The 25,472-nt window shown below is 36.9% G+C and overlaps 1 protein-coding gene across 1 annotated transcript in view; it reads right to left on the bottom strand.

Annotated features, from left to right (window-relative positions):
• Positions 1-7,383: 7,383 nt before the first annotated feature.
• Positions 7,384-25,472, bottom strand: part of LOC145994311 (protein takeout-like) — a 57,045-nt gene continuing 38,956 nt past the window's right edge. Inside the window, exons 5-6 of the mRNA XM_083130414.1 lie at positions 19,157-19,306; positions 7,384-8,919 (exon numbers count right to left, since the gene is read on the bottom strand). Coding sequence (XP_082986540.1) covers positions 8,765-8,919; positions 19,157-19,306 — 305 coding nt within the window. The 3' untranslated portion in view covers positions 7,384-8,764. The remainder of the gene's footprint in view (positions 8,920-19,156; positions 19,307-25,472) is intronic.

Genomic DNA, 25,472 nt, shown 5'->3' with positions numbered 1-25,472 from the left:
TACATTTTAAAAAAGTGGAATAATGATTTCTGAAGGCAGTGATAATGATTACTATGTAACTTTGGTTTCAAATGCATCCAAAAATATTTTTCCGACTAATACACCTTCTCATTTTTTAACTAAACTTTCTAATGCTGTTAAGCTCGAGTCTGGAGGCTGGTTAGTGGGTCTGTCTGAAATTCATTTCACAAACAGTCTGTTTAATATTCAAAAAGGACAAAATGAAATTATGTGGACTTATTATAACCAAGACTCGGATCAGTCAAGTAAACAGAGCGGTAAAACAATCGTTCCCCGTGGATATTATTCAAGTGTGGAGTCTGTTTTACAAGTTTTAAATCAAGATCATATTGGAGAAGGGCTATTTCGATTCGGTTATAACCCGTCCAGCAATATTGTTGAGGGAAAATACAATGCACAATTATCTACACTGAACTTCTCTGATATTTTGGCTCTGCAGTTAGGATTCGAACCAAATAGAAATCTTGTTAAACAACAGCATAGTTCGAAACAGACCAACCTAAATATTGGTTATCCCCAGCAGGTTTTAGTATACACTAATGTACTCAGTTACCAGTTTGTAGGAGATACAAAGGCACCTCTTTTAAGAATGTTTACATTTTCTTCGGTCCCTTATGGCCGGTCACAATCTATAATATTTAACCCCGTTCATTATATGCCTGTATCGAAATATTTATTTGATACAATAGAAATAGTTTTAAGAGACAACACAGGTCGTAAACTCTCATTTGCCTTCGGAGATCTGAGTGTTAAACTACATTTCAAGCGACAATGAGATACGATAGACGTCAGTTATATCGAGATTATTATCTCAACCAGGCGGGAACAGGTTTACCTTATTTTTCCGGTCCTCCCTATCAAAAAGGCCACGGAGCCCTCGGTTCAATATTTAAAAGCTTGTTTCGTTTTGCGGCCCCTTTATTAAAACAGGGTGCTAAAGCAATTGGCCATCAAGCATTACAATCGGGAATGGAATTTGTTGGGGATGTTCTACAAAACAGGCCTCTCAAACAATCTTTCAGAGATCGTGTAAATCAGGCGGGAGAAGCTCTTCGTGAAAAAGGCGAGAGAAAAATTTCTCAGATTCTTTCAGGTAAAGGCAGACAAAAAAGAAAGGCTAAAACTATAAAATTCGAACCACCCTTTATTACCTGCCAGTCACGCAAAAAAAGGCGAAGGGTACACAGAGATATATTCGCTAATTAACTACCATGTCGTTAGTAAACTGTAACTCATCGGAATGCACAAATACAGAATTGGATTTGTTTTCTCTGCCATTAACTCAAACTAGCATTGAAAATTCTTGTTTAGTGGAGTATCGTCCCATTTCATCTTTAACTAGTAAAAGTCCAGTCGAGTTTGCCATTACTGGAGACAGTGGGGAATACATTGATCCAGCACACATTTATCTGTACCTAAAATGTAAAATAACTAAACCAGATGGTGCGGCCTTAGCTGCCGATAACCTGGTTGCCCCCGGAAACAATTTTCTACATACAGCATTCAGTCAGGTCGACGTTTCGTTAAATGACAAATTGATTTCGTCCTCTGCAGGGTGTTACGCTTACAGAGCCTACATTGAAACATTACTCAGAAACATTACTCAACTATTCTAATGAGGCTAAAAAATCTCATCTCACTGCTGCTCTCTGGTATCGCGAAACGCCTGGGAAATTAGAAAATCTAACTGAAAATAAAGGAATTGAAAAACGAATGAGTCTTGCTGCGCAAAGTCGGCCATTCGACATGTACGGGCGACTGTATTCTGATTTTATGTGCCAACCTCGTCTTCTCTTGAACAATGTGTACATGAGAATTAAATTACATAGATCAAACGATGCATTTTCATTGATGGCCGCCGAGAATTCTTCTTATCGTGTAGAAATACAGGACATTTCTCTTTATGTAAAAAGAGTTACTGTATCTCCAGATATAGGTCTTGCTCATGCAAACGCTCTTGAAACTACTACAGCTAAATACCCAATTACACGCGTGGAAGTAAAATCAATAACTATCCCTCAAAATATTACTTCTTATAATCTAGATAATATATTTTTAGGTACTGTTCCTAAACGTGTAATGTTAGGTTTTGTTGAAAATTCAGCTTTCAATGGTCAAATACATAAAAACCCTTTTAATTTCCATCATTTCGGATTGAATAAAATTCAACTCCAAGTTGGAACTAGAACCATTCCAAACCAACCTCTCTGCCCCAGCTTCACAGACAAAAATATTATCCAAGCATATTACAATTTATTCTCTGGAACGGGAATACATTACCAGGATACAGGAAATAGTCTCTCCCAAGAAGATTTTGATAATGGATTTGCTTTGTATCCCTTTATTCTTTCACCCACAATGGAAATTGACTCTACTTGGGACATATTACGCGATGGGAGTGTAAGTGCTAAACTGTCATTCTCTGCGCCGTTGCCTACGGCGGTCACGTGCATTATTTATGGAGAGTTCGACTCTCTGCTCCAAATAGACAAACACAGAGGTATTTTCCCAGATAATACAAAATAATAATCAGTTGAGTACCAGCCAGGAAGGAGTACGGATCACAATATGAGGGCTGTCGTTGATTTTCAAGGATTCCGAGACAATTCTGGCAATTTTATTCCTAAAGAACTAGCTATAGTCGATGCAGACTCAGATAGTATGCAATCATGGATATTTCTACCACCTTACGAATGGGATACTTTAGATATTGGAGCAAAAAACGAAAATATGTGGCAAACACAAAACAAGCATTCTCTCGAATGGCCTATCGGTGAACTTTGCTATTCAAAATTGTTTTCTGTACTTTCCCAGTACACCGGAAACGCATCAGTTATTTATTCTTTTGGAGCTGATAAATGCAAGTTTTTGATTAAAGTACTTCACCGCACTGTGGTTAACCTCGAGGACCTAGGATGCCCTAAAGCGTCACTGTTAGCCTTCCCTGCACAAAATTGCTGTCGCAATTATCACAGATTAAGGACAATCAAATGTGCTCTTAGAGACGCACATTTATACGCATCTTATCTCCGTAGCTTCATGCTTCAACAGCATATTATAGGAGAAGCCACAAGGACTGCACCTAAACAGAACACCTCAACATCAGACAGTGGATATTCATCCTTAGCTTCGTTTTACAACGACGTTTCAAGTGTGTATTACTTATCCGAGCAAGGTTGCTCTTCCAAAAATAGTGCATTTTCGGATAGTGAACAATGAATAACATTGAAATTGAAAAAAACTGTTCAATCAGACAAATGTCTGTCTTTTATTTTTCGAGGTGTTTTTGCTAATAACACATTGCCAAAAAATGTGCAATTGCCTGCTGCATTGATTATTAACACCGACAATGAATCTGGACCAGGGATACACTGGACAAGTTTGTTTATAAACAGTGATAAGGAGGCCATGTACTTTGATAGTTTTGGTCAGTCTCCTAGTGCAAATGTACTAAAATTTATAAAAAAGAACTGTATTTCATGGTGCATCAGTGAAACGGTGGTTCAAAACCCAAACTCATCCATGTGTGGAATTTATTGTATTATGTTTTTACATTATATGTGCCGTGAGTTACCCCTAACCTATTTTCTGTCATTGTTTGGAACAAACTTAAAAAGAAATGACAGAATTGTATGGACAAAATTCTCAAGTGCCTTTAATTAATTTACAATGTGCCTGCAGTGAATACTGCATCGAAGACCAGTGTCTTATTTTCTCTATTGCACAAGCAATAGTAGAAAATTATCCCAAGCCTACGTGTTCTGAATGTGAACTTGGCGAACCAAAAGAAGAACTTCACAAATGTCTAAATCTTGAGTGCATAGAAAAAGATAAAATGGAACAGTTGATCAAAACTTACAAGGGTGTTATCGGCTGCTACTTCCAGCAGGCTCATAAAAGAATATTTATACGTGACAGAAAGGCGTTCGATGCAAAAAAATGGACAGTGTAGATATCGAACTAGTTATGAAACTGTATACTAAATTTCTGCATAGTACATTTTTCTACAATAATCATCATATTGCATATACATGCAATGATTTGTGGGCTCCAAACAAATCAAAAACAGAACAAAAAAATGTAATGTATATAAATGAATTTATCACCTGTAATAATAATAAAGTGTACTTTTCTGGGGCGCCAGTACAGACATTACGCAGAAGAGAATTGTACGGTAATCCCGTACGTCACTGTGTGTTTAAATATAATAAAAAGCCAACAAAAAAGTTTCACTTTTGTGGGCAGGGATATATGTATATACCCGAATGTATATGTGCGTTGGATTCGCACCGGTTTCACTCATATAATTTTTCTTTGGAGAACGAGTTCTGGGAAGCTATTTGTTCCACAAAGTAACAACTTAAAAGCATTGTACTTTGAGTAGTTATAATGTATAAATATAGCAGCGTAGTGTTAAAGCTGTTTACTATCTATGTACAATTTTGCTTGAGAAAATATAAAGCGTTGTGTGAACGCTATGTATTACAACATGTGTACAAAATGACTTATAAAAAACTGTAAAGCGTTGTGTTAACGCTATGTATAACCTTTTGTAAAATTAATTTGACTCTGTATTTATTTTGTAGTAGATTAGTTTTAGAACAATAAACTTGTATGTAGTAGACTTGTGCGTTTTATTTCTTTTAAAAAATAAAAGGTTTATAGTTATATGTAGAGTAAAAAAAGCTAATATTGTTGGTGCAAACGGTCCTAGGTTCGATCCTTGTTAGGGATCTTGCACAAATCTCAAATACATTAATCGCGACTGTTACTACAATTCACTTTTATTCCGTCTCGCCACGCTAAACACTTTGCCGCTAAACAAAAAAACACAACCGAGATAGAACTTGACAAGTTAGTTTGTATTTCGGATAAAACACTAGTCAAATTCCATTCTCGTATAACACTTGTACTTAGATAAAAAATGCAATACTTACAATATGCATCATCATCTTGACAAACCAGAAAACTCAGCAGACAAACACAGAACAAACTCAATAGAAAAAATAACAAAAATGTGCGGTCAAATTCTTTTTCCCCAAGTTTAAATACCCCAAAAAATCGGGCCGAAAAATCAAAGCCTTTTCTACCCACCCTTATTTTCCATAGTGGAAACTAACAATCTCTTTAAATTCACGCTGCCTCGTTAACTCTAGACGTCCAAATTTAAAACCCACAGCCTCTTTTTTCCATTAGATAAATTCCTTACGTCCACCCGCCTTGAATTATATCACCTTCACCTCATGTCCTTTTAACTTAAAATCCTTTTTTCGTCCAAATTCTGTACCTGCCTTGGCGCTTACTATTTTACTGCCCGTATCGCTCCACACACAGACGGACTCTTCCGCTTAGGGGAGACTTTTAAAATTAGCATTTTACAATCTTTTGTTTTTTTTTCACGGGACACAATCACCCCGTGATACATTTTCTTTTTCCACCTGAAATCGAAGCGGATCGTATCTCTAACCAATTTATTTTCCCCAAAATGACTTGTTGTGTATTTGTCCCGTCACAACAACATCCCGCCCACAACCCTTTCGCCTTGAACGCACACTGCCCAAATTCCTTTCTCCTCTACCTGCACGGAATATTAATTCATTCTCTCTGTCTGACATCAGAGCGGAGTCGAGATTCGGAGACAGTATTCTGTCTAACGTGTGAAACCACCGTCTTTTATAACATAATGAAATAATTGCATAGTACTAATTAATAATATTACATATCGTGGGTTCGAATACCGGGACCGTCTTCTTTCGTACCATTACCACCGTTCATAGCGGTTCATAAACCATAAACTCTTATTTTCAATACTATAAACATTAATATTAACATTTTATACATTACATACTTTGCAGTAATGAATATAAAACCATATGCATAGCGTTTAGTACCTCTAATTACCTTCTATATACATATTTTTCATAAAATAAATAAATATATATTCATAAAAAGTTATAAACATGCAAATACATAAATGTAAAGTATTCTAAGTACATGCAAATGAATTCTAAGTACGTGCAAATTAGTTCTAAGTACGTGCAAATTAGTTATAAGTACGTGCAAATCAATTGCGAATATTAAATAGCGACCGTCCTTATCTAATTTCTATACTACTAATTCGATATTTGTACTCGAATATAAATATGTTTCAATTAGCAGTAGATTTCATAAATCTGGTTCCACGATGTGGCTCTATTCTAGGTGTGCTTTAGCTCTTTTATGCGAACATGTTTTGGCAACACCACTGGCGGCGATTAGGGGGAGGGGCGACGGGGGCAGTTCTCCCCGCAAATTTTCGTCACTTTGCCCCCGCACTATGCTAAACCTTATTTCTCAAAGGGAAATATACTATCATTGCCCCCCCCCCACTTTTGCACTTTGTCCCCTCGGTTTTGGAACCCAATACCCGCTACTGGGCAACACTGTAGAAGGCATTTCCATCTTTACCTTCAGGCGGTGCCTCTACTCGCGGTGGTTAGTATATAGAGGAAATCTTTGCGAATATTTTCTTATTTTGGGGGTAACGAGAACAGTTTAAAATTTTACCAAAGGAAGGACTGAATTTCACTTGTCATTCATATAGTTTGTAACATGAGGCATACCGTAGCAAATGGAACAATTTGTTCACACAATCAATTTCATACCCTTTGACAAGTAGCTCCAATTCAGTAACTTCAATATCTATATAGTATATCTTAAAATTCAATGCACACTTTAACCAAAATCCTAAAAATAATCCAGAATGTCCTGCTTGAAGTTCAATTCAAAATGTACACGACGACAATTGCAAAACATTTCTTGTATATCTTCTATTAGTCTTTCAACAATTAAGACTGGCTTGGAGGAATATGTCACGGGCGAATTTGATTGATAAGACGACAGGAATAGTACGGACCAGACGAAACAAAATGCACTTGACAATTCTACGAATCTTCCACTTCATTACACAAATGCGTCTTTGCGAACAAAGTTTATATCTGGGAAATATTTCTATTACAAATTGGATTGGATTGTATGTACTATCTCAGTATTGAAACTTTACCTTTTTGTCAGTATATTCTGGGGCGGTACCTAATATACACTTGCTAATTTTCACCCTGCTAGAAACTATATACGGTACTTTTCGGGGGAGGAGGGTGCGAAGACTAACAATATTGTATTGCTTCTTTTCATCTTCCTGTATTGTTAGAATTAATCTGCTATTGTATCTTTGTACTGTTGTATACTATATTTAGCATTAAAGATAAGTAAGAAAAATAATATTTTTATAGTCGTTTATATTCCAGAAAGAAATTTAAATGGATTATTATAGATTTTGGAAATGTGTTCTATTTTCTTAATTTTATTGTACATAATGAGCATTATTAGACAAAAAATTGAGCAAATTTTACAAGGAAAAACAGTTCTCCACAAAATTGTCACAGAAAATAAAATGATAAGTGCTTTACATTCTGGGTAAAATTTATCCTTTTCAGTGCCATTAACTACATTATTAATACTGTTAAAATGTTATAGTTTTAAAACTAATATTATTTTCTACTAATGAATCTTTTGGACACTTCTCCATAGGACGCTTGTCCAGTTCACCTGCCACTTTCACGTCCATAGGTTGCAATTCTTGTAAAAAAAAAATCATACAACTTGTTATGAACAATGCTGCACGTGTTGTAACCGATCTTGAAGAACCCCTACAAAACTTGACCCGCCCCCGCTGGTGGTGAAAGGGCGGTAAAAGCGGTTAACATTTTTTTCTGGGGGACGGTTGAGGTGCGTTGCTCATAAAAAACAGTGCAAGCCGTGCGTTGATACGAGTAAGACCCGCGTCGATACATGAACTCAGTTTTTGCACTCAGATGTGCATACTTAGTAAACCATTTGGTTTAAATGAAACTAAATACAATACTGTTGAGACTACAATCCTGAAGTTTAGTGTCATTACTATGGTGTGATTAGAAGCTTTATTGGAAAGGAATCCAATTTACTGCTAACTGTTGAGGAGCGAAGTCGTGTTCGTTTGAAAAGAAAAGTTGTTTTATCGCGAGCTGTGAAAGTACTGAGTTCATTACAAGATACCTGTTAGAATATTTATATATCTCTATGGAAGAGAGACAGGATCGGCGGAACTGAAGGAAGATAGAAGACATACAACTGGATTTTAGTTACCGTCAAGATATTTACTCCCCCCATCGCCTCCATGTGTTTAGTGCTTCAGTGTGTTCATTGATTAGTGTGTTTAGTGTTCAATAAATTTACTAAGCGCGCCGAGGAAGTTAACGCCTGGAGTCATGAAATTAAAAATAGGCTATATAATAACAATAATAAATAAATAAAGGCAGGGTAGGTAGTTTCTTGCCAAGTTTAGTAGACAACCTTGGTTACAACAAGAAAAAAATTGTGTACGATACAAAGAATTATTGAAAAAATGTTATTGTATCTCAACAATACCAAAAGCTGGACCCTCAACGTATTCCGGAAACGTTTATAAACCGTTGATGCCAGGTGCCTGGGCCTTGATTATTTACCATTACAGTCTTTAGTGTATAAATATTGTAAGTTAGAGCTTCACTTCAAAACACAGTTCTATAGATTATATATAAATTTAAATATAAAAATCCACTGTTTGTTTTATTTTGCTTTTGACGTCAGTCCGCAATAAAACTTCAACATCAAATACATTCATATAACGATATAGTTGCAATGAAATTCACACATGTGGAGTGTGATGGTGTCCACACACTCACTTTTACACTCCCTTAAAGAGTTGTTTGTAAGGCACTTTGTCGAAAAGTCTCTTGGATAATCCATGGTACAGTGCACTGAAGGAGCCGTCCAATGCTGGTTTCATTTCCTTGAACACTTCACCTGAGTTCTCGTTGAGGAATCGGGACATTGTATCGGCTAAAATATGAAGAAAAAAAATATTAGTTATTAGTAGGGTACAGTAAGTAAAATACCCCTGCCCCCCTCCAAAAAGTTAGCCGGATTGGTGTAAATAATCCAAGATAAAATTATGTACGTTGGAGTTACTTTGGATTATTATCCATTACGTTTTGGGTAAGACCGGGCATCCAGAAACTCCTTTGACAGAGAATGAGGCAATGAAGTTACAGAAACGTCTCCTACTAGCTCACTTAGTTGCCAACCTCCGTGGCAGAGTGGTTATCACTGCGCGCTACGACGCCAGGGGTCCCAGGTTCGAATCCCGTTCGTGTTTGTCCAAAATTAGAAAAATAGAGAATTTAGAAAAAAATGATTCATGTGAAAACTTAGAAAAATGCGAATAACAGGAGATACTAAATTACAACTTAGGGAAATTCCTAAAGAAAGTTGGTAGAGCATCTGGCTACTATGCGGAATACCCGGGTTCGAAACCCTGGACAAGTGATCTGGAACAAAAATTTCCAGTCATTTCTCTGTTTCTGCGCGGCTCTGATGTCCAAACAGTTTCGTATAAATGGGTACCTGGAAGTAACCCTGGGAGAAAAAGGAGACCGGGTCGTGCGAGCGAGATGGTGATCACATCATCCCAACCATGGCCGAGATCAAGAATATGTGGAGCTCTATTCCTCCACATCACCTCATATGCTACAGCCAGAAACCAAATTATACCTTTCACAGGTGCAAAATTAATTTTTTCATCAAAATTTCCCTTTGTCTTACAGAATTAAAAATCAGCAAAACTTTGTTCACTATTATTATTTTTATACTTAATCTGAGTAGTAGCAGTAATAGTAATAAAAGATGCATCAATGGCAAAATCTCAATTTTTTAACAGGGTATATACGCTGTATCGTGAAACATTAAATGGACGCCATGTTTGCATTAACTTTAGATTATGTTACCATTAAAATGGATGAAATTAATTAACTTTACAAAAAAAATGTCATTCATATTAGAATACTGATAATGACGTCCGTTACTGATGTAAAAGAGGCATAACATTGTTGCGACTCGATACTTGGAAATCTCAACTGACGTTAAGTCATACGTATTTCTACATTGGTTTTGATAACAAAAGGCAGATCTCATATTAGTCAATACCTGCACAAAGATACCAACCAATCTAGCGAAGGTTCTGTAAAATTAACTACACATTTTTACAAAAATTGTCAATGTTATTTTCGTAGCTTTTGATAGATTCACATTTACAAATTGCATAGTTCGAAGGGGGGAGGGCATGGTCCAGTTGACCCCTTCCCTGGGTACGAGTCTGCCGTGCATTGTCTATTCACGGCCTCTTCCCATCTCAATATTATGTTCCCCGATCACGTGAAACCAAAAGTAAGAGGTACAGAATTCTGTATAGGTAAGCATTGTGACAGAAGGAATATTATAATCAGTAAGGTTAACCAGTCATACGTCGATTCTTGGATGAGGATAACGTGACAAAAGAAAATAAAATGCATTTCATATTCAAATGTAATAAAGTTGAATTTAATATGCGAACATGAAAAATTCTCATTTCCCTGCATTATTTATATTTCTCATAGAATTCCTCTTTTTACGTTTTTGCAAAATATTCTACTCGAATTTATGGCGTAATGGAAATTTTCAATCTCACTCTCTCGGCATATTTTTTTTTTACATAAATTCGTGTAAACTGTTCATTCAGAAGAGGTGAATGTAACTGTGAATTATTATTATTATTATTACAATATTCCAAATGTATATCTTTTGACTTGGTCTTTTAAAATGTAATTATCGTGTTAGAAAATCTGAAAAGATGATTAATTTTCTAGCTTCTAGTGATTTTTTAAATCTACAAAATTAAATAATATTTTTCTGCCATCTATGACCGAAAAAATAAGTTTCTGTATTTTTGTAATGTAACATCATTCTTTATCAATGAAAGATATATTTATGGAGGGAATAGGTGACTGAGACTTATACGTTAGAGGTTAGAGGCGATAGTGTAAACTAGGTTTCATTATGGTAAATAGTCAGAAGGTGTATAGGAATTTATCCCGGTTCACCAGTCATGGTGGAATCAATCCTTCCCACCCCCCTTGCATTGACCTCGAGATGTGGAACACGAGAAACTAAGTTCCGAGAGGACTTTAGAGAAAACCACACATGCGTATATTTGACACAAATTTACTAGTCGGAATCTTTACACCACATATTTTGTGTGTGTGTGTGTGTGTGTATGTGTGTGTGTGTGTGTGTGAGAGAGAGAGTGAGAGAGAGAGATAGATAGAGAGAGAGAGAGAGAGAGAGAGAGAGAGAGAGAGAGAGAGAGAGATATCAAGACGACAGAAACAACACTGTGAAATCTGCAGAGCTACAGTCAAGGGTGCCACAAGGTGGGGGTAGATTACGATCTCATATCTTGATGTTTAGTCATATAATTTATTATTATTATTAATATAAAACTGTAAAGTTTTAAGATGTACCAAGAAAGTTAATTAAATTGTCTCCAACTGTATTTATCAAAAGATTGATTGATTGATTGATTTAGTTTATTTTACTTCCCGTTTTGTGCCTCTTGGCTAATTTGCGAAGATGGGGATGAGTGATGAAATGATGAAATTGATGATGGACATTCACAAACAACCAAGCCCGACCGGGATTCGAACCCGGGACCCTTGGCGTCGCAGCGCGATGTGCTAACCACTTTTTTTTTTATTACATTTTGCAATTTATTACATTACATTTGCAATTTACATTTCAACTCATTGGGCAAGTAAACATTACAGTAAGAAAATTAGCATACAATCTATTTCTTTTACAGTCAGGTATCCTGTGGTATTCTTGATGGAGGTAATTTACAAATTGTATATTAAAATCTGGTTGCCGATATGTCGATAGGAAATAGGCATAGTGTCCTAGGAGCCATTGTACACTTTTACGTTTTGTTTTTGGGTAATATTCAAAAGCTGGATATAAAAGAATATCTACAGAGATGTTATACACTGATGTTCGACAAATAGTACTCACAAGTTTCCTTATATAAAGCCATGATGTTTCTATTATTTGGCATTCACTCAGTCTATGGATTAAACTATCAGATACATTACATTTGGCACACATTGGTGTATTTATTAATTTAAGATCATAGAGTCTCTCTCCAGTGAGTAATTTTTGGTGGACAATTATATACCATGCTGATCGGATTCGTGATGTAAGATGGTGAGCCTGAATATTATTCCATATTTCTCTCCACTTCATTCTGGGATTTTGCTCAATAATTTTACATGTTGGTTGTTCTAATTTACATAGTCTGCGATATATTTCCGATGTCACTGGTAGTGTTAATATCGGAGATTGTAATAGGGCATAACTAATATCCACTATTGTTGACTTAAAATACCATAAAGTGTCTACCAGTCTAGTAATATCAATAGGAGCCTCTAGTGAAATATAGTCCAAAGCGCTTCTCAAAACTTTACTTGTGAGGCTGAGTGGATGCTGAATCAATGTCTGCGTGTCAGCTTGAATACGTAAGGCCTGGCATTTGAGTTCTATATTCACAAGATTCATTCCTCCCTCGGCAAAAGGCAAACAAAGTAATACATGTTTCACCCTCAATATCTGACCATTCCAAATAAACCAATTTACTGCACTCTTAAGTTTATTTATATCTAACTTCCGTAGTGGAAGGATTTTTGCCATGTACCATAACTTTGACAGTGCATAGACATGTACAAAGGTCACCCTTGACTGTAAACTAAGGCTGCGAAATGTATTTGTTTGTAATATCGCTTTAACCCCAGTTAATACTCTATCATAATTTAATTGGATCATACTTTGGATAGAGTGCGTATATATTATACCTAGTATACGTATCATTTGTACAACCTTAAAATTACCTCGCTGCGAGTGAGAATGAACCAAATTTAAATTCAAAATGGACGATTTTTCTTGGTTTATTTTTAATCCCGACCATTTTCCAAATTTCTGTAATACTTGACATGTTTCATCAATATCAGACTGTTCATTTATTAATACAGTAACATCGTCAGCATACGCTAACACCTTAATGGTAGTAGAGTGTATGTTAATTCCTTGAACTTTTCGGCCTATTTCACACAGAATGGGTCTCAGTGCAATACAAAACGCTAACATCGACAAAGGATCTCCTTGCCTTACACCTTTATAAATATAGAGTTCTTTTGTCAGAAAACCATTTATTTGAATTTTTGCTGTTGCATGACTATAAAGACTTTTAAATACTGAAAGAAAATGTCCACGTATACCGTAGCCCTGCAAAACGTTAAATAGATATTCATGATTTATCGTGTCAAAAGCACGTTCAAAGTCTAATGCTAATATAGCATTTTCAGAGTTTTTGTTCTGTAGTCTATAACATGTAATTATTTCACGCATCGTTTGTAAAACATTTGTGATTTTCTTATTTAAACCAAAAACATATTGATCATCTCCTACTAATTTGTCGACATAAGGCATAAGTCTGCCAAGCATACATCGCGCCAATATTTTATAATCCGTACAAAGGAGGGTGATGGGTCTATAATGACCAGGTTCGCTTGGTTTTGGACATTTTGGTATTAGAATTATAATACCCGTATTGGAAGATTTACCCATTTGATACTTGCTAAACACTGCATTTATCCAATCCGTTATTGTTTGACCCATCAATTTCCAAAAGGTTTGATAAAACTTATTGGGTATCCCATCCCAACCAGGAGCTGAAAATGATTGCCCTACCTTAACCGCTCGAAACACTTCCTCACTTGTATATTCTTTGTTTAAGTTTTCACTTTCTTCATCTGTAAAAACCTCTGATTCGGATGCCAATTCATCCATTAAAGCTCCATTATGTGACGCTGGTTGGGAATATTGTTGCTCAAAATAATTATAAATGCAATTACGTATTTCAGGGGCTGAATTGATCTTTGTTCCCCCATTATCAAATATTTCACTAATACATTGTCTTTTAGCATTTTTTCTTTCATGAATTACATGGCTGATAGAGGCGACCTCATCGTTGTCAAAATGAGGAAGTCTACTACGAATTTTGACCCCTTGACGCCTTTCTGCAGTCATTTTTAACAATACAGCTTGTATACGTTTGACTTCAGTTTGCACTTTTTTTTCCGTCCGTTGCTTGCTGAATTTGTTCACGCAATACCCTGTAGTAAAAATTATATTTATTTGTCCACTCTCTCGACCGTTCCTTACAGTAACTGATACAAAATCTTTTTATACCCGGTTTGAGAATCTCCTCCCACCAGCGGATTATATCTATCCTCCTCAGACGGTGTGTTATCCATCTCGACCATTGGTCATTAAATGCTTGTTGGAAATTTTTCTCATTAAGAATTGAAGCATTTAATTTCCAACAACCGTACCCTCTCGGGACTATTGGAATGTCCACATTTATCATCATAATGACAGCACTGTGATCTGAAAAACATGTAGGTGTTAGACTGATGGACTTTACGTTCTGACGTAATGTGGGTGTGACATAAAATCTATCCAAACGGGATGCACAATTGTCACGTATATACGTGAAACCCCTCTGCCCAAAACATTTGTCCCTCCAGACATCTGTGAAGTTAAAGCCAGTTACTAATTTTTGCAATGAATTCGACGTGTTAAATCCAGGTCTTTGATCCTGCGGATACAATACACAATTGAAATCTCCCCCACATATTATGTGTTCTCTCCTACCCTGCATTTCAACAGCAACTTCCTGCGCAAGAAACTCATCCCTTTGTTTTCTACACTGTGACCCGGATGGAGCATATATGTTATATATCCATACATTTGCAACTTTTGCTGATATGATTCTATTATTAGGATGACATACCACATTTGTGAGGGGAACCGTATTACGTGTTAACAAAGCTGTTCCTGTCGATTGGAAATTTGCATTATTATGAACTCTTATCATTGGGGAAAAATTGAAATTCATTTGTCCACATTCTTGGAGAAAGACAATATCTAATGATGCTTGTATAATAAAGTCCTCTAACGCCGCCTGTTTTGTAAGGGATTTCATTTTGTTTATATTTATTGTAGCAAAACGAAGGGTCGTCATCATAAATACTATGAACAAAATTTTTGGGATTGGGTATTCCCAATACTTATACTTCCACCTTTGCCCCATCTAAGAGTAATAATTCTTACACTATTTTTATATGCCCCTAATGTTATACACCAAAAATTAACAAACACACTAACAATATTATTTTAGTAGGGGGGGGGGGAGGAAATACCCCTGCCCTTTGTATAGCTTAATCCATAAATATCTACCACCACGCAATACAATATCATTAACTTTCTGACAGTCCATATAAAAATATTCATTCCAAATAATACTATTTTCTAATCTTAAAGTGATTACCTGTATCCAGTATTCACAAACTTTCATGGCCTATCGGACTTGGATCAATAACCATGTCTTGGACATTTGTTTTTACATGTCGCAATGATCGTCTTTTCGTCCGATTGCTGCCTGACACTTTCCTTATACTCTTTGGTCGTTTTTGTGAGCCGGAAACCGAACGACCCGTACTACTTTGGACACTTCCACTTTCACTATCAGTTTCCGAATCTTTTTCCTGTTTAGCTTCTTGTCTGAAGTCCTTTTGCTTGGTCTGATTCTGCTTCCTCTCCTTGTTGCTCTGTAGCACTTCATCACTCGATTCCTCTTGCACTTTAGTTATGTCTTCTTGTCGTCTTAGTGGTCCACCCTTCTTCTGCTCCATAGTATCCAGGGACATTTCTTCACTTTGTCGTGTAAGTTGAACATTTAACACAGGTTCTTTTGGTTGATCTTGCATATTTTCTTCAGTTCCTTCCTTGGTCAAAGTTTGTTGATCATTCTTGTGAATATTTTTCTCTTCCTGTATATGTTTTCCCTGTTGAAGCCCTTCTATCACAGTCAGTTGTGCTGATTCTTGACTCACATTTATATCTTCGTGTGTAGATGTAGACGGTGCAATTGCTTCGCTATAGGACCGAACTGCACGACCCATGACTTTGAACACTGTTGGTTTCCGTAAGGTACAATTAAACCGCATGTGATCACTACTACCACACCATTCACAAGTCGGGATTTGACCATTATATACTACATGTGCCGTATATTGGCCTATTTTCACAAAGGAGGGAATTGGCTTCTTAATTGCCATCAAAACCTGACGCACCCCATTATACACTTTGTACCTAAATTTGTCACTCCAAGTTTCTGCTTTCAATTCATCGATTGTCCCATATTCACTCAGTTTTTCACGAATTTGTCGTTCTGGCACTTCCAAAGGAAGATTAAACACTCGAACCGGCTTCAAAATTCGATTCGCATCACTCAGTTTCACTTGTGTCACAGCTCCACTACTATAATAAAAATTCACTTCACCAGTATTTTCTTCTAATATTTTTCTCATTTTTCCCGGACGCACTAATTTCAAAAATACACATTTAATCGTCGTGGGAATTTGTATGGCTGCAATTTCATCCACACTCAGTTTGAATTTATCATGAATAAATTCATGTACTTCCAAAGGACTAGGTTTCAAAGTTCCCGTTTCAAAACTAATTTGTATCGTATTTTCGCGATCCATTCTATATTTTACTTTTGTCCAATTCTTCACTAGCACAGTTCAACAGCACACCCTCTCCCACACGTACGTACCGATATCGCGCTGAACTTTCACTTTTCCTCAAAGCACAGAGCTCGTACAGCACGACCTACCTGTTCCGCGCTAGGCGCGAGACTGACCACTCGGCCACAGGGTCGGGCTATTTATCAAAAGAAAATCCAAGTCTGCGGCAGACATAAAGACTTAGGAATATTAATAGACTCCTCTCTCATATTTGATGAGAACATTTCAGAAATTTGCAAAAGAACAAAGAAGATGTTTGGTTATATATTCTTCTCATGGAAACATTTTCAAAAAGAAGATACCTTAATATACCTATATAAAACGATAGTTGGTCCTATTCTTCAATATGCTAATGAATTATGGTTTCTGACAGCCACCAGTCACCTTCAAAAAGTTGAATCAGTTCAAAAACTTTTTATCAGGTTATTATGCACAAAGTTTTTTTTAAAAAAATACTATGACCAACATTGATCTGAATGGTTATGACGGTTGAACATGTTTATCTTAGAAGAACGAAAATGAAAAGGATAAATTTTGTACAAGAGATTTTAATTTTAACGTTCCAAATAGACTGTGAATACCTTTTGAAAAATATATCTTATAAAATTCCCAGTTATTCCCATAGGTATATCTCAATTCTTACATGTCTAAATAAGGTCAAAGGTTTAGTAGATGAACTTGTTGAAACCTACAATTTGAATTTATGATGATGTATAAGATTGTAGGATCCACTGTATTATTTTATAATTATGTATTCAATTCTGTAATTTTGTATGACCAATTTTGACATAGTGATGTACCTAGTTGTCAAGTGCTCATCAGTTAAATAAATATTTTTATTATTATAGTCTACTTCACAAATCATTGTAATTGAATTGAGAACACTTTGGCGTTGTATACAAGTTCAGACTTGAGTCTAATATTTAGATAGGAACTGGATTCGCCTCGCTTCCTTTCAATAAACATTTCTTTGTCTTTTTGTAATTTTTCAAAAGTACAGGTGTCACACATAGACCACTTGATCTACTGTCCTTCATATGTTTCTACGTACCGAAAGCACTGTAAAAAAGTAATAATAATAATTCAAAATGACTGGGTGTGAATATTCAAGATCAGATCCTGACTTCGGAAAATGTTTTCCCAACTTCTCGTAATGATTCCAAAGGAACTTATTTAAAAGAGGTTAATTCTTGATATTTTCTGCGCTAAAAATTCTTGAAAATAACAGCTTTTATTCCACAAGTGCTAAAGCAATGTCTTGAAGGGGAAATAGTTTGTACAATTCTGGATTTTTGCTGCGTCGGAATATTTTGAAAATTTCCCGACATGATCGGTAAATGGAGAATGTTTTCATTCCTGAATGTCAGGATTATTAATATTTCCTTCCCAATCTCGTGTCGACCCTTACACTCCTAATTGTAAAACTCAACATGAATCTAATGTATCTGGTGAAAACGTTCTCTCGTTATACACAGGGCCGGATTAAGACGAAATTGGGCCTGATGCTGCACAATAAAAACAACGACGCGTTATAGTTACGTCATAGCCCAAAGAATAATAGCAACTGTATAATAAGTAAAGCTGTGTCTAGGCGTCCGAAATTGGGTCTCCAAATTTCATTCTAAGATTTATTTTCAGGTTAATATAGCAAAATAAAACTGCTAAGCTTTCGGAAAATTCTCGTCTGTTTACATCTGCGCCTATTTCAGGAATGGGCCTAATGGTGCAGCACCAATAGCACCCACCTTAATCCGTAACTGATTAAACACTTTGTTGAACATGACAGTTAATTGCCTGTAAATCGAAGAAAACAATATTATTTGTAATAAAATTTAGTTTGTTTTAGTAAACGCAAAAAAATGTACAATTTCACCTTTCGAATTATATGAAAATTTTCCAGATATCTCCTGGAATCAAGTGTCCTCTAGCCTCCCCCCCCATTACTGCGGGCTTTTTGGTTGTAATCAAGGATATATGGCGGTATTCGCCGTATACTCTGTGGTTAACCTTACATATTAGAATATACCTTACCCGGTGGACGCACATTGAACAGTGCTTCGGATCCAACTTTAAACTGTAGGTCCCGTCCTGATTAGCCTATTTGTGCATAAAGTGGACTTTAAAATATAGTGAAAGGTTTGTGAGGGGCTTTAAGAAAGGGAAGGTAAGTAAACAGTTTCATAATATCAATTTCTAGTAGATTTACGATCTTTAAACTGAATTTTTGTATCTGCTGCATACATACAAGCATTTGAGGAAAATAGGTAAACGCGATGAAAGAGAAAACATTTTTCTTTAATTGCATACCTTGCACTAAATAAATGTTATTGTACTTTTTAGGTAGTATATTGCGTTTCGAAATATGCTATGAACACTGCCACAATATATATATATATATATATATATATATATATATATATATATATATATACACACACACACATGTATATATATATATATATACACGAATTGTAGCCTCGTGTTTGATTCTTTTTGAGTAACAATATGTTGAAATCGTTCAATATTCTCTGACTAGCCCTGTACAATTGATGCAAATTGCTTACCTAACTGAGAATTCCCATTGAAGAGGTTACCGAGATAGAATGTTCCTTTGTTAGAGAGGACATTGACGTCAAATGACGTCAGATTCATGTACGTCTCCCCATTCTTTGTCATTGGCTTTCCGTCGAGGATCCATTTTCCTTGAATGTCATCTGAAAAACCAAACTTTAATTAATTTTAATCACAAATTCTAAATGGTTCATATTAAATATACGAGTATTTATGACAGTAACACATAAACGAATGCTTGTTTTAAGACAGCTTTAGTCACGGATACGCTAATCGGGACCTGAAGCACTGAAATGTGCGTCCACCGGGAATAGAACCAGGGTGCCTTTAATTTCAAGCCAAAAGAATAACCACCACCTAAGCAGGGCCAAAAGATAAGCCAAGTGGGCGCGTTTATAATTTGATTCTAAATTTTATTTTTCAACAAATTAACGATGAATAAAAAAAATGATTTGGATTATTTATTCTGCTAAAGTTATCATTGAATTCACTTAGAAGTAATTTGAATGCTATCTGATGGGTCTCCCCGATGGCGCAGTGGTAGCGTCCTGGGTTCGATGCCCGGTTGAGGCACATAGTAGTTCGGATCCCACTTTAAACTGTTGGTCCCATCCCAGTCCCAAGTAGCCTTTCTTTGCATAAAGTGGACATAAAAAACAACAATTCAATTCAATGATATCTGATTCTGATAGGACGGTCTTGTAGTAAAGGGAATGAATAAATTTGTTCTGCATTCTTTCAACCTTTTTCCTATTACATTGTACGTAAGGTGACCAAACAACATTCACATATTGTAATTTGGATCGAACAAAGCAATTAATCAGCGCTACATGAGAAATTTTGAAACTAATCCAAGAACTGGAATTCTGCACACAAGTGCAAACGGATTAAGACAGAGAGAGAAAGTGATTGAAACAAATAAACAGAGGTAGAAAGAAAGAGAGAGAGAGAGAATGCTGAAAAAGAAGGAGTACAAGAAGAAAAAGAGAGAAATAGGAATAGGCATGAAAGAGAAAGATGTGGACACAGAAAACGAAAAAGAAAGAGAACAAGCAAAGGAACAAAGAAAGAGGAGTAGGGATAAAAGGGAATTGAAGCGAAAAGAGAGCAAGAGAATAGAAAGAAAGAGAAAGATAGAATTAAAAATATGGAGAAACAGAGGGAGATGGATAAAAAGAGGAGAGAAGGAGGAGAGGAAGAGCATAGGAGAACATAGCCACAACCACAGAAGCAGAGGCTAGGTGAAGATATTTCGTCCACACCCCACTAGAACTTTCTTCTTTCTTTTATGTACAGTCACAGGCAATAAAAATGGGACATCTAGATTCTAAAAAACTAGTTTACCTTCAAGGCGTTGTGTGTGTTGGAAGTCAACGTCCATAAGTGGATTTTAATATGAAATATTCAATGGGAACTTCTACGACCGCCGAAGATTTAGGCAACACACATAACGCATTGCAGGGAAGTGAATATTTCAGGATCTAGGTCTCTCATTTTTATTGCAGGTGACTGTACGTATTACTTGCATTGTAAACTTATTTCTCTTGTAGTCTACGGTTTTTACAAGTACTCTATGTGATCAAAAATATCCGGACACTCACTGGAATTGGGGCGTGAAATTCGAGCATCCTCCATCGGATGCACTGGCAATCAATACCGTGTGGGGCCACCCTTGGCCTTGATGACAGCCTCCACTCTCGCAGGAATACTGGCAATCAGGTGGCGAAAGGTATCTTGGGGAATGGCGGCCCATTCTTCGCATAGTGCCGAGATGAGAAGAGCAGTGGATGTTGGTCGGCATGGTCTAGACCGAAGTCGGCGTTCCAAAACATCCCAATGATGTTCAACTGGAATCAAATCGAGGCTTTGCGCAGGCCAGGCCATCAGTAGGACGTTGTTCTCTTGAAACCACTGTCCCACACGGCCCTCAGTGTGGACGGGAGCATTGTCGTGTTGAAACACACAATCATCATCCGCGATGTTCTTCGATGGTAGGCAGCATGAACGTTTGTAAAATGTCAACGTAATGATGTGCCGTGACAGTACCGTGCAAAGCAACGAGGGGACCAAGCCCCTTCCAGGAGAAACATGCCCACACTGTCACCCCACCTCCACCGAATTTCACTGTCGGCACAACACAGGATGCTAAATGTCGTTCATGAAGCATTCGCCGCACCCACACACGACCATCGGATCGCCACATGGTATAACGCGATTTGTCACTCCACATCACGGATTTCCACTGTTCTAACGACCAGTTGCGCCTCTCCTTACACCATGCGAGGCCTTCGCTTCGCGTTTCGTTGGGTGATGTGGGGCTTATGGGCAGTCGCTCGTCCATGGTAACCGAGTCGTCGTACTACACGTCGCACAGTCATGCTGCTAGGGTTACATCCTGCCCTGCTTTGGAATTCCTGTGTGATGGTGGCGATCGCTGATTGCCGGTTCTCTCGTACTACCCTATTCAACACTCGGCGGTCTCTGTCTGTCAACATGGGTGCTCGGCCAGAACGTTTTGCGGTTGTACACGTCCCATTACGTTTCCACTTTACTATCACATCGGCGACAGTAGACTTCGGGATGTTTAAGAGGATGGATATCTCGCGCACTGACTTGTTACTCCTGTGGCACCCAATCACTTCATCACGTTCGAAGTCTGTAAGTTCCTTCGACCGAGCCATTCTGCTGTCTCGTGCACTATGCTGCCTATAGTGGTCCCTTGCTTGCCTCACCTTGCTGTAGATGGCACCACAGAGTGGTCTACTATGCGCAACACACATTTTACCTGGTGTCCGGATATTTTTGATCACATAGAGTATATGTGCAGATATTTTGAGGTTACGTTTCGGAAGAACACATGCTTCCTTCATCAGGCATTTATTTTTAGTGTGAAAATGTAAATAAATTATGTCATAATCCAAACGAAAAGTAAATGTTTTTCCTGAAACGCAAAATCAACAACAATTGTGTTCATCCACTCGTAAGAACCATAAACTGCAAGAGAAATACAATATTCTTGTAATCCCCCGTCCGTAACCGTGGTTAAAATGAATTCACGAATAAAGTCTCACCCGTTGTTGAAATGTCACATAGTTACATCACATAAATCTATTTTTAATAATCTAAACTCTCAATACAGTTATGGATATACACTAATCAAATACTAGACAGTACTTGTAACGAATTGTTATTCATATTTGAATAAATAACAGTTTTAAACTTTTAGAAAGCTCTAAACCAAAGAAAACTAACTAAGGTTAGGTCTAATTTTAAATAATTGTACTTTTTAAACAAGTACAAGGTTACTGTAAGCTATTACAACTTGTTTTATCACTGTGACCTCAATCAGTATTAACCTAATCGACTTTGTTAAGTTTATTACAAACTAATAGGTCAAGATTTGAAAACTAAGTGAAAGATGAGTGTAGATTTGATTGTTTGCACATTACGATGTTAAATCATTATTACCATCGAATGGATTTATATGTAAATTTACATCTTTATACAATGCTATAAATTGCAAGTACATTCAGCGCAGTCAAAATGTATTAGTTGAAATAAGCTTCAGATTCAAATATTTATGTTTTGCATTTCTGGTACAGTTCTTCCATTAATTTCACCCCTCTTTCGGCACAAATATTCGTCCGTGGTCTACAACGGATCTTTCAACATTCCAGTGAGTTACAAAGCACTTCATGGCTGCAGAGCAATTTAATTCGGAAATTCCATCCATCAGTTTCTGGTGAATCCCTGCATTGAACATTTGGTTAGAAAACTAGGCTTCCTGCCATGTATTTGAGATGAGAGAGCACGGTATTTGCAGTGATATTCTCCATTTAGGAATGAAGAAGTACGAAATAAGAGCATATATGGCACGTGAATTACATCTGGCATTGTGAAGAGACGGTAATTTTCTCCATTTAATTGCTGGGTATGCACCAGTTTCTTTAAGGAAACGGAATGCTCTACATAACCCATACAGAAATCTAAAATCATCTCGCCAACCTGGATTTTGAACAGTTATCATTTAACTTTCTGGCTTGTAGGACTGCTGCAAGACATCGTATTGTTTTATCACTTCGTCCACGAATTCATAGTTCAGAGTTGGTTTGGTAGAAGAAATCGGATTAAAGAAGTCTAACACATGCTTTACGATTCTATCAAGAATATGGTGCTGGCAGCCAATGTGCTGTGGCTGATCAAATCCTCTTGTGATGATTTCACTTTTTAATTTTTGAACAATTCCATTTGCTCGTCCAGTATTTACTACTGTTGTGTCACATATGATCATTTTGAAGTCGTCGAAATGAAGGCAGAATTGTTTCTCTTCTTGCAAAATAGATTTTATTTTACGCCTTTCATCTTCGCCACTTCTTATAACATCTCGCCAAACACCTAACTGTGATGGTGTTGTAACACTGATTCCATCTTCGGCTAGACTGGAGCACACTACAGCAGCTTTATTAATTGAAAGATATTTTTTGTCACCAACCAAGTTGCATGGAAAAATGCACGACTCGTTTTCTTTTGTCATTTTCATTTTCATTTTCTTCAGATACATATGCTGTGTCAGAAAAATTTCATCACTACTTACTTCTGCTGATGATGCGTCGTGTACATCAGTGGCAAAGACAGCGTTTGATTCAGATTGTGAAGCCGATTTTCGCACTCGCTTAGAGGGATGGATTGACGATTGTGGAGCAACTGTGCTTGTTACATATCCAATTTTACCTTGTGATTTAACTTGTAACTTGTATAGTTCTTTATCTTCTTGGCACACCAATGTCAATCTGTTTTCGTTATGTCAAATATATTTTCTATTTCAACTTGAAGTGAATCTTTTTTCTTCTTTCTATTTTTATCGTTCTCTTCAATCAATTTAACTACTTTTGACATAATTGCTTGTTTTGATAAAATTGGAAAGCTAAATTTTTCCCAGAAAACAGTAAGCTCACCAGTTATCATAGACATTCATTCTTTCTTATCTTTCTCTGTTATTTCCGATTATTCCAACCGGAGAAGTTGGGACTTGCTGAACACAGCATCACCGAGGGATACATGATTTTATTTGCCGACACCAAAATAATAGCCGAATGTTCCGGTTACTGGGACCGACGGATGAAGGAATCCATACCCATATTATGGGAAAGCGCCAATCTCAACAGGGAAGTGGGATTCCAGCTCAGTCACGTCTGAACCCACTTCTGAGTAAAAACAAGACACCAGCCAATGAAAACACCAGGTTCCAGAGAGAGTCAATAGGAAGACAGACCTAACCAAACTTCACCACATTATAGTAATGTATATTAACCTACACTGGTCTCCGTTTCTGCGTTCCCGGAGGGTGGGAGCGGTGTATGCCCTCGAGGCGTTGGGGGCCGACCCCAGTTTTTCCTGGCTGGTGGCCCGAGAACGCTTGTTCGAGTTACTAGTAGAGGTTGTATAAATTTCGGTGGTCTCTGCCATCATCTGATTTGGAACTCGTTGTTTCACTCAGTGAAAATTTTAAACAGATTTTACTTCCAGAGTGTTTTCCAAGAGCAGAGATCAAGGGAGGTAACTAGTGGCACAATGTAGTATGCTTGGTTCATTGTGGTTTTGATTCTTTCAGATGGGGAGATAATGTAGACAAAAGTCATCTTTTTTACATTTAACTACTAAATTGATATTCTTTGAACAACAGCATTATGCATCTTTAAAATTATTTGAGAGGACTTCAAGGCTACAGTTTAGATTGTAGGGTAGATAATGATAAAAGAGCACAATAATAAATAAGTACATATTCAACAGTTGGAATTCAAATATAACTTGGTCATTGTGTCTCAAAAAAAAAAAAATCTTAGTGCAGGATTGGTGATTCTATGGCACCTACCATAAGGATGCCTATACACAGTGTGTGACATGATTTTCCGGACTACAACAAGAAAACAGGAAATGCACATGCAGTTACACTCTTAGTTGTATATTATTCAAAATACATTCCTTGTGCTTCAATACACTGAATGCAATGCTCATATAGCTTGTCAAAACAGTTCTGGAAGTCTTTGATAGGAATAGTGTTGAGCAGGGGTTTATCCAGGATTTTTCCCTTGTGGGGAGGGGGGGTGTACATTTGGGGATGTTAAGTGCATATTTTGGACAGTTTTTAAAATGTTTGCCTTAATTCAATTTGTAATTATGTGTGGATTTATCTCTGTGTGTTTATCTTGTGTAGTAGTTGTCATGTGCTTGTATGTGGGTTTGTCTTGTGTAGTAGCTGTGCTGTCTAGTGTGGTTGTGTTTATCTTGTGTAGTAGTTATGCTGTCAAA

The sequence above is a fragment of the Lepisma saccharinum genome, chromosome 10, assembly GCF_977018435.1.
Source record: "Lepisma saccharinum chromosome 10, izLepSacc3.1, whole genome shotgun sequence".
Lineage (NCBI taxonomy): Eukaryota > Metazoa > Arthropoda > Insecta > Zygentoma > Lepismatidae > Lepisma > Lepisma saccharinum.
The sequence above is the reverse complement of the archived record's forward strand: the minus strand, read 5'-3'. Positions and strand labels throughout refer to the sequence as shown.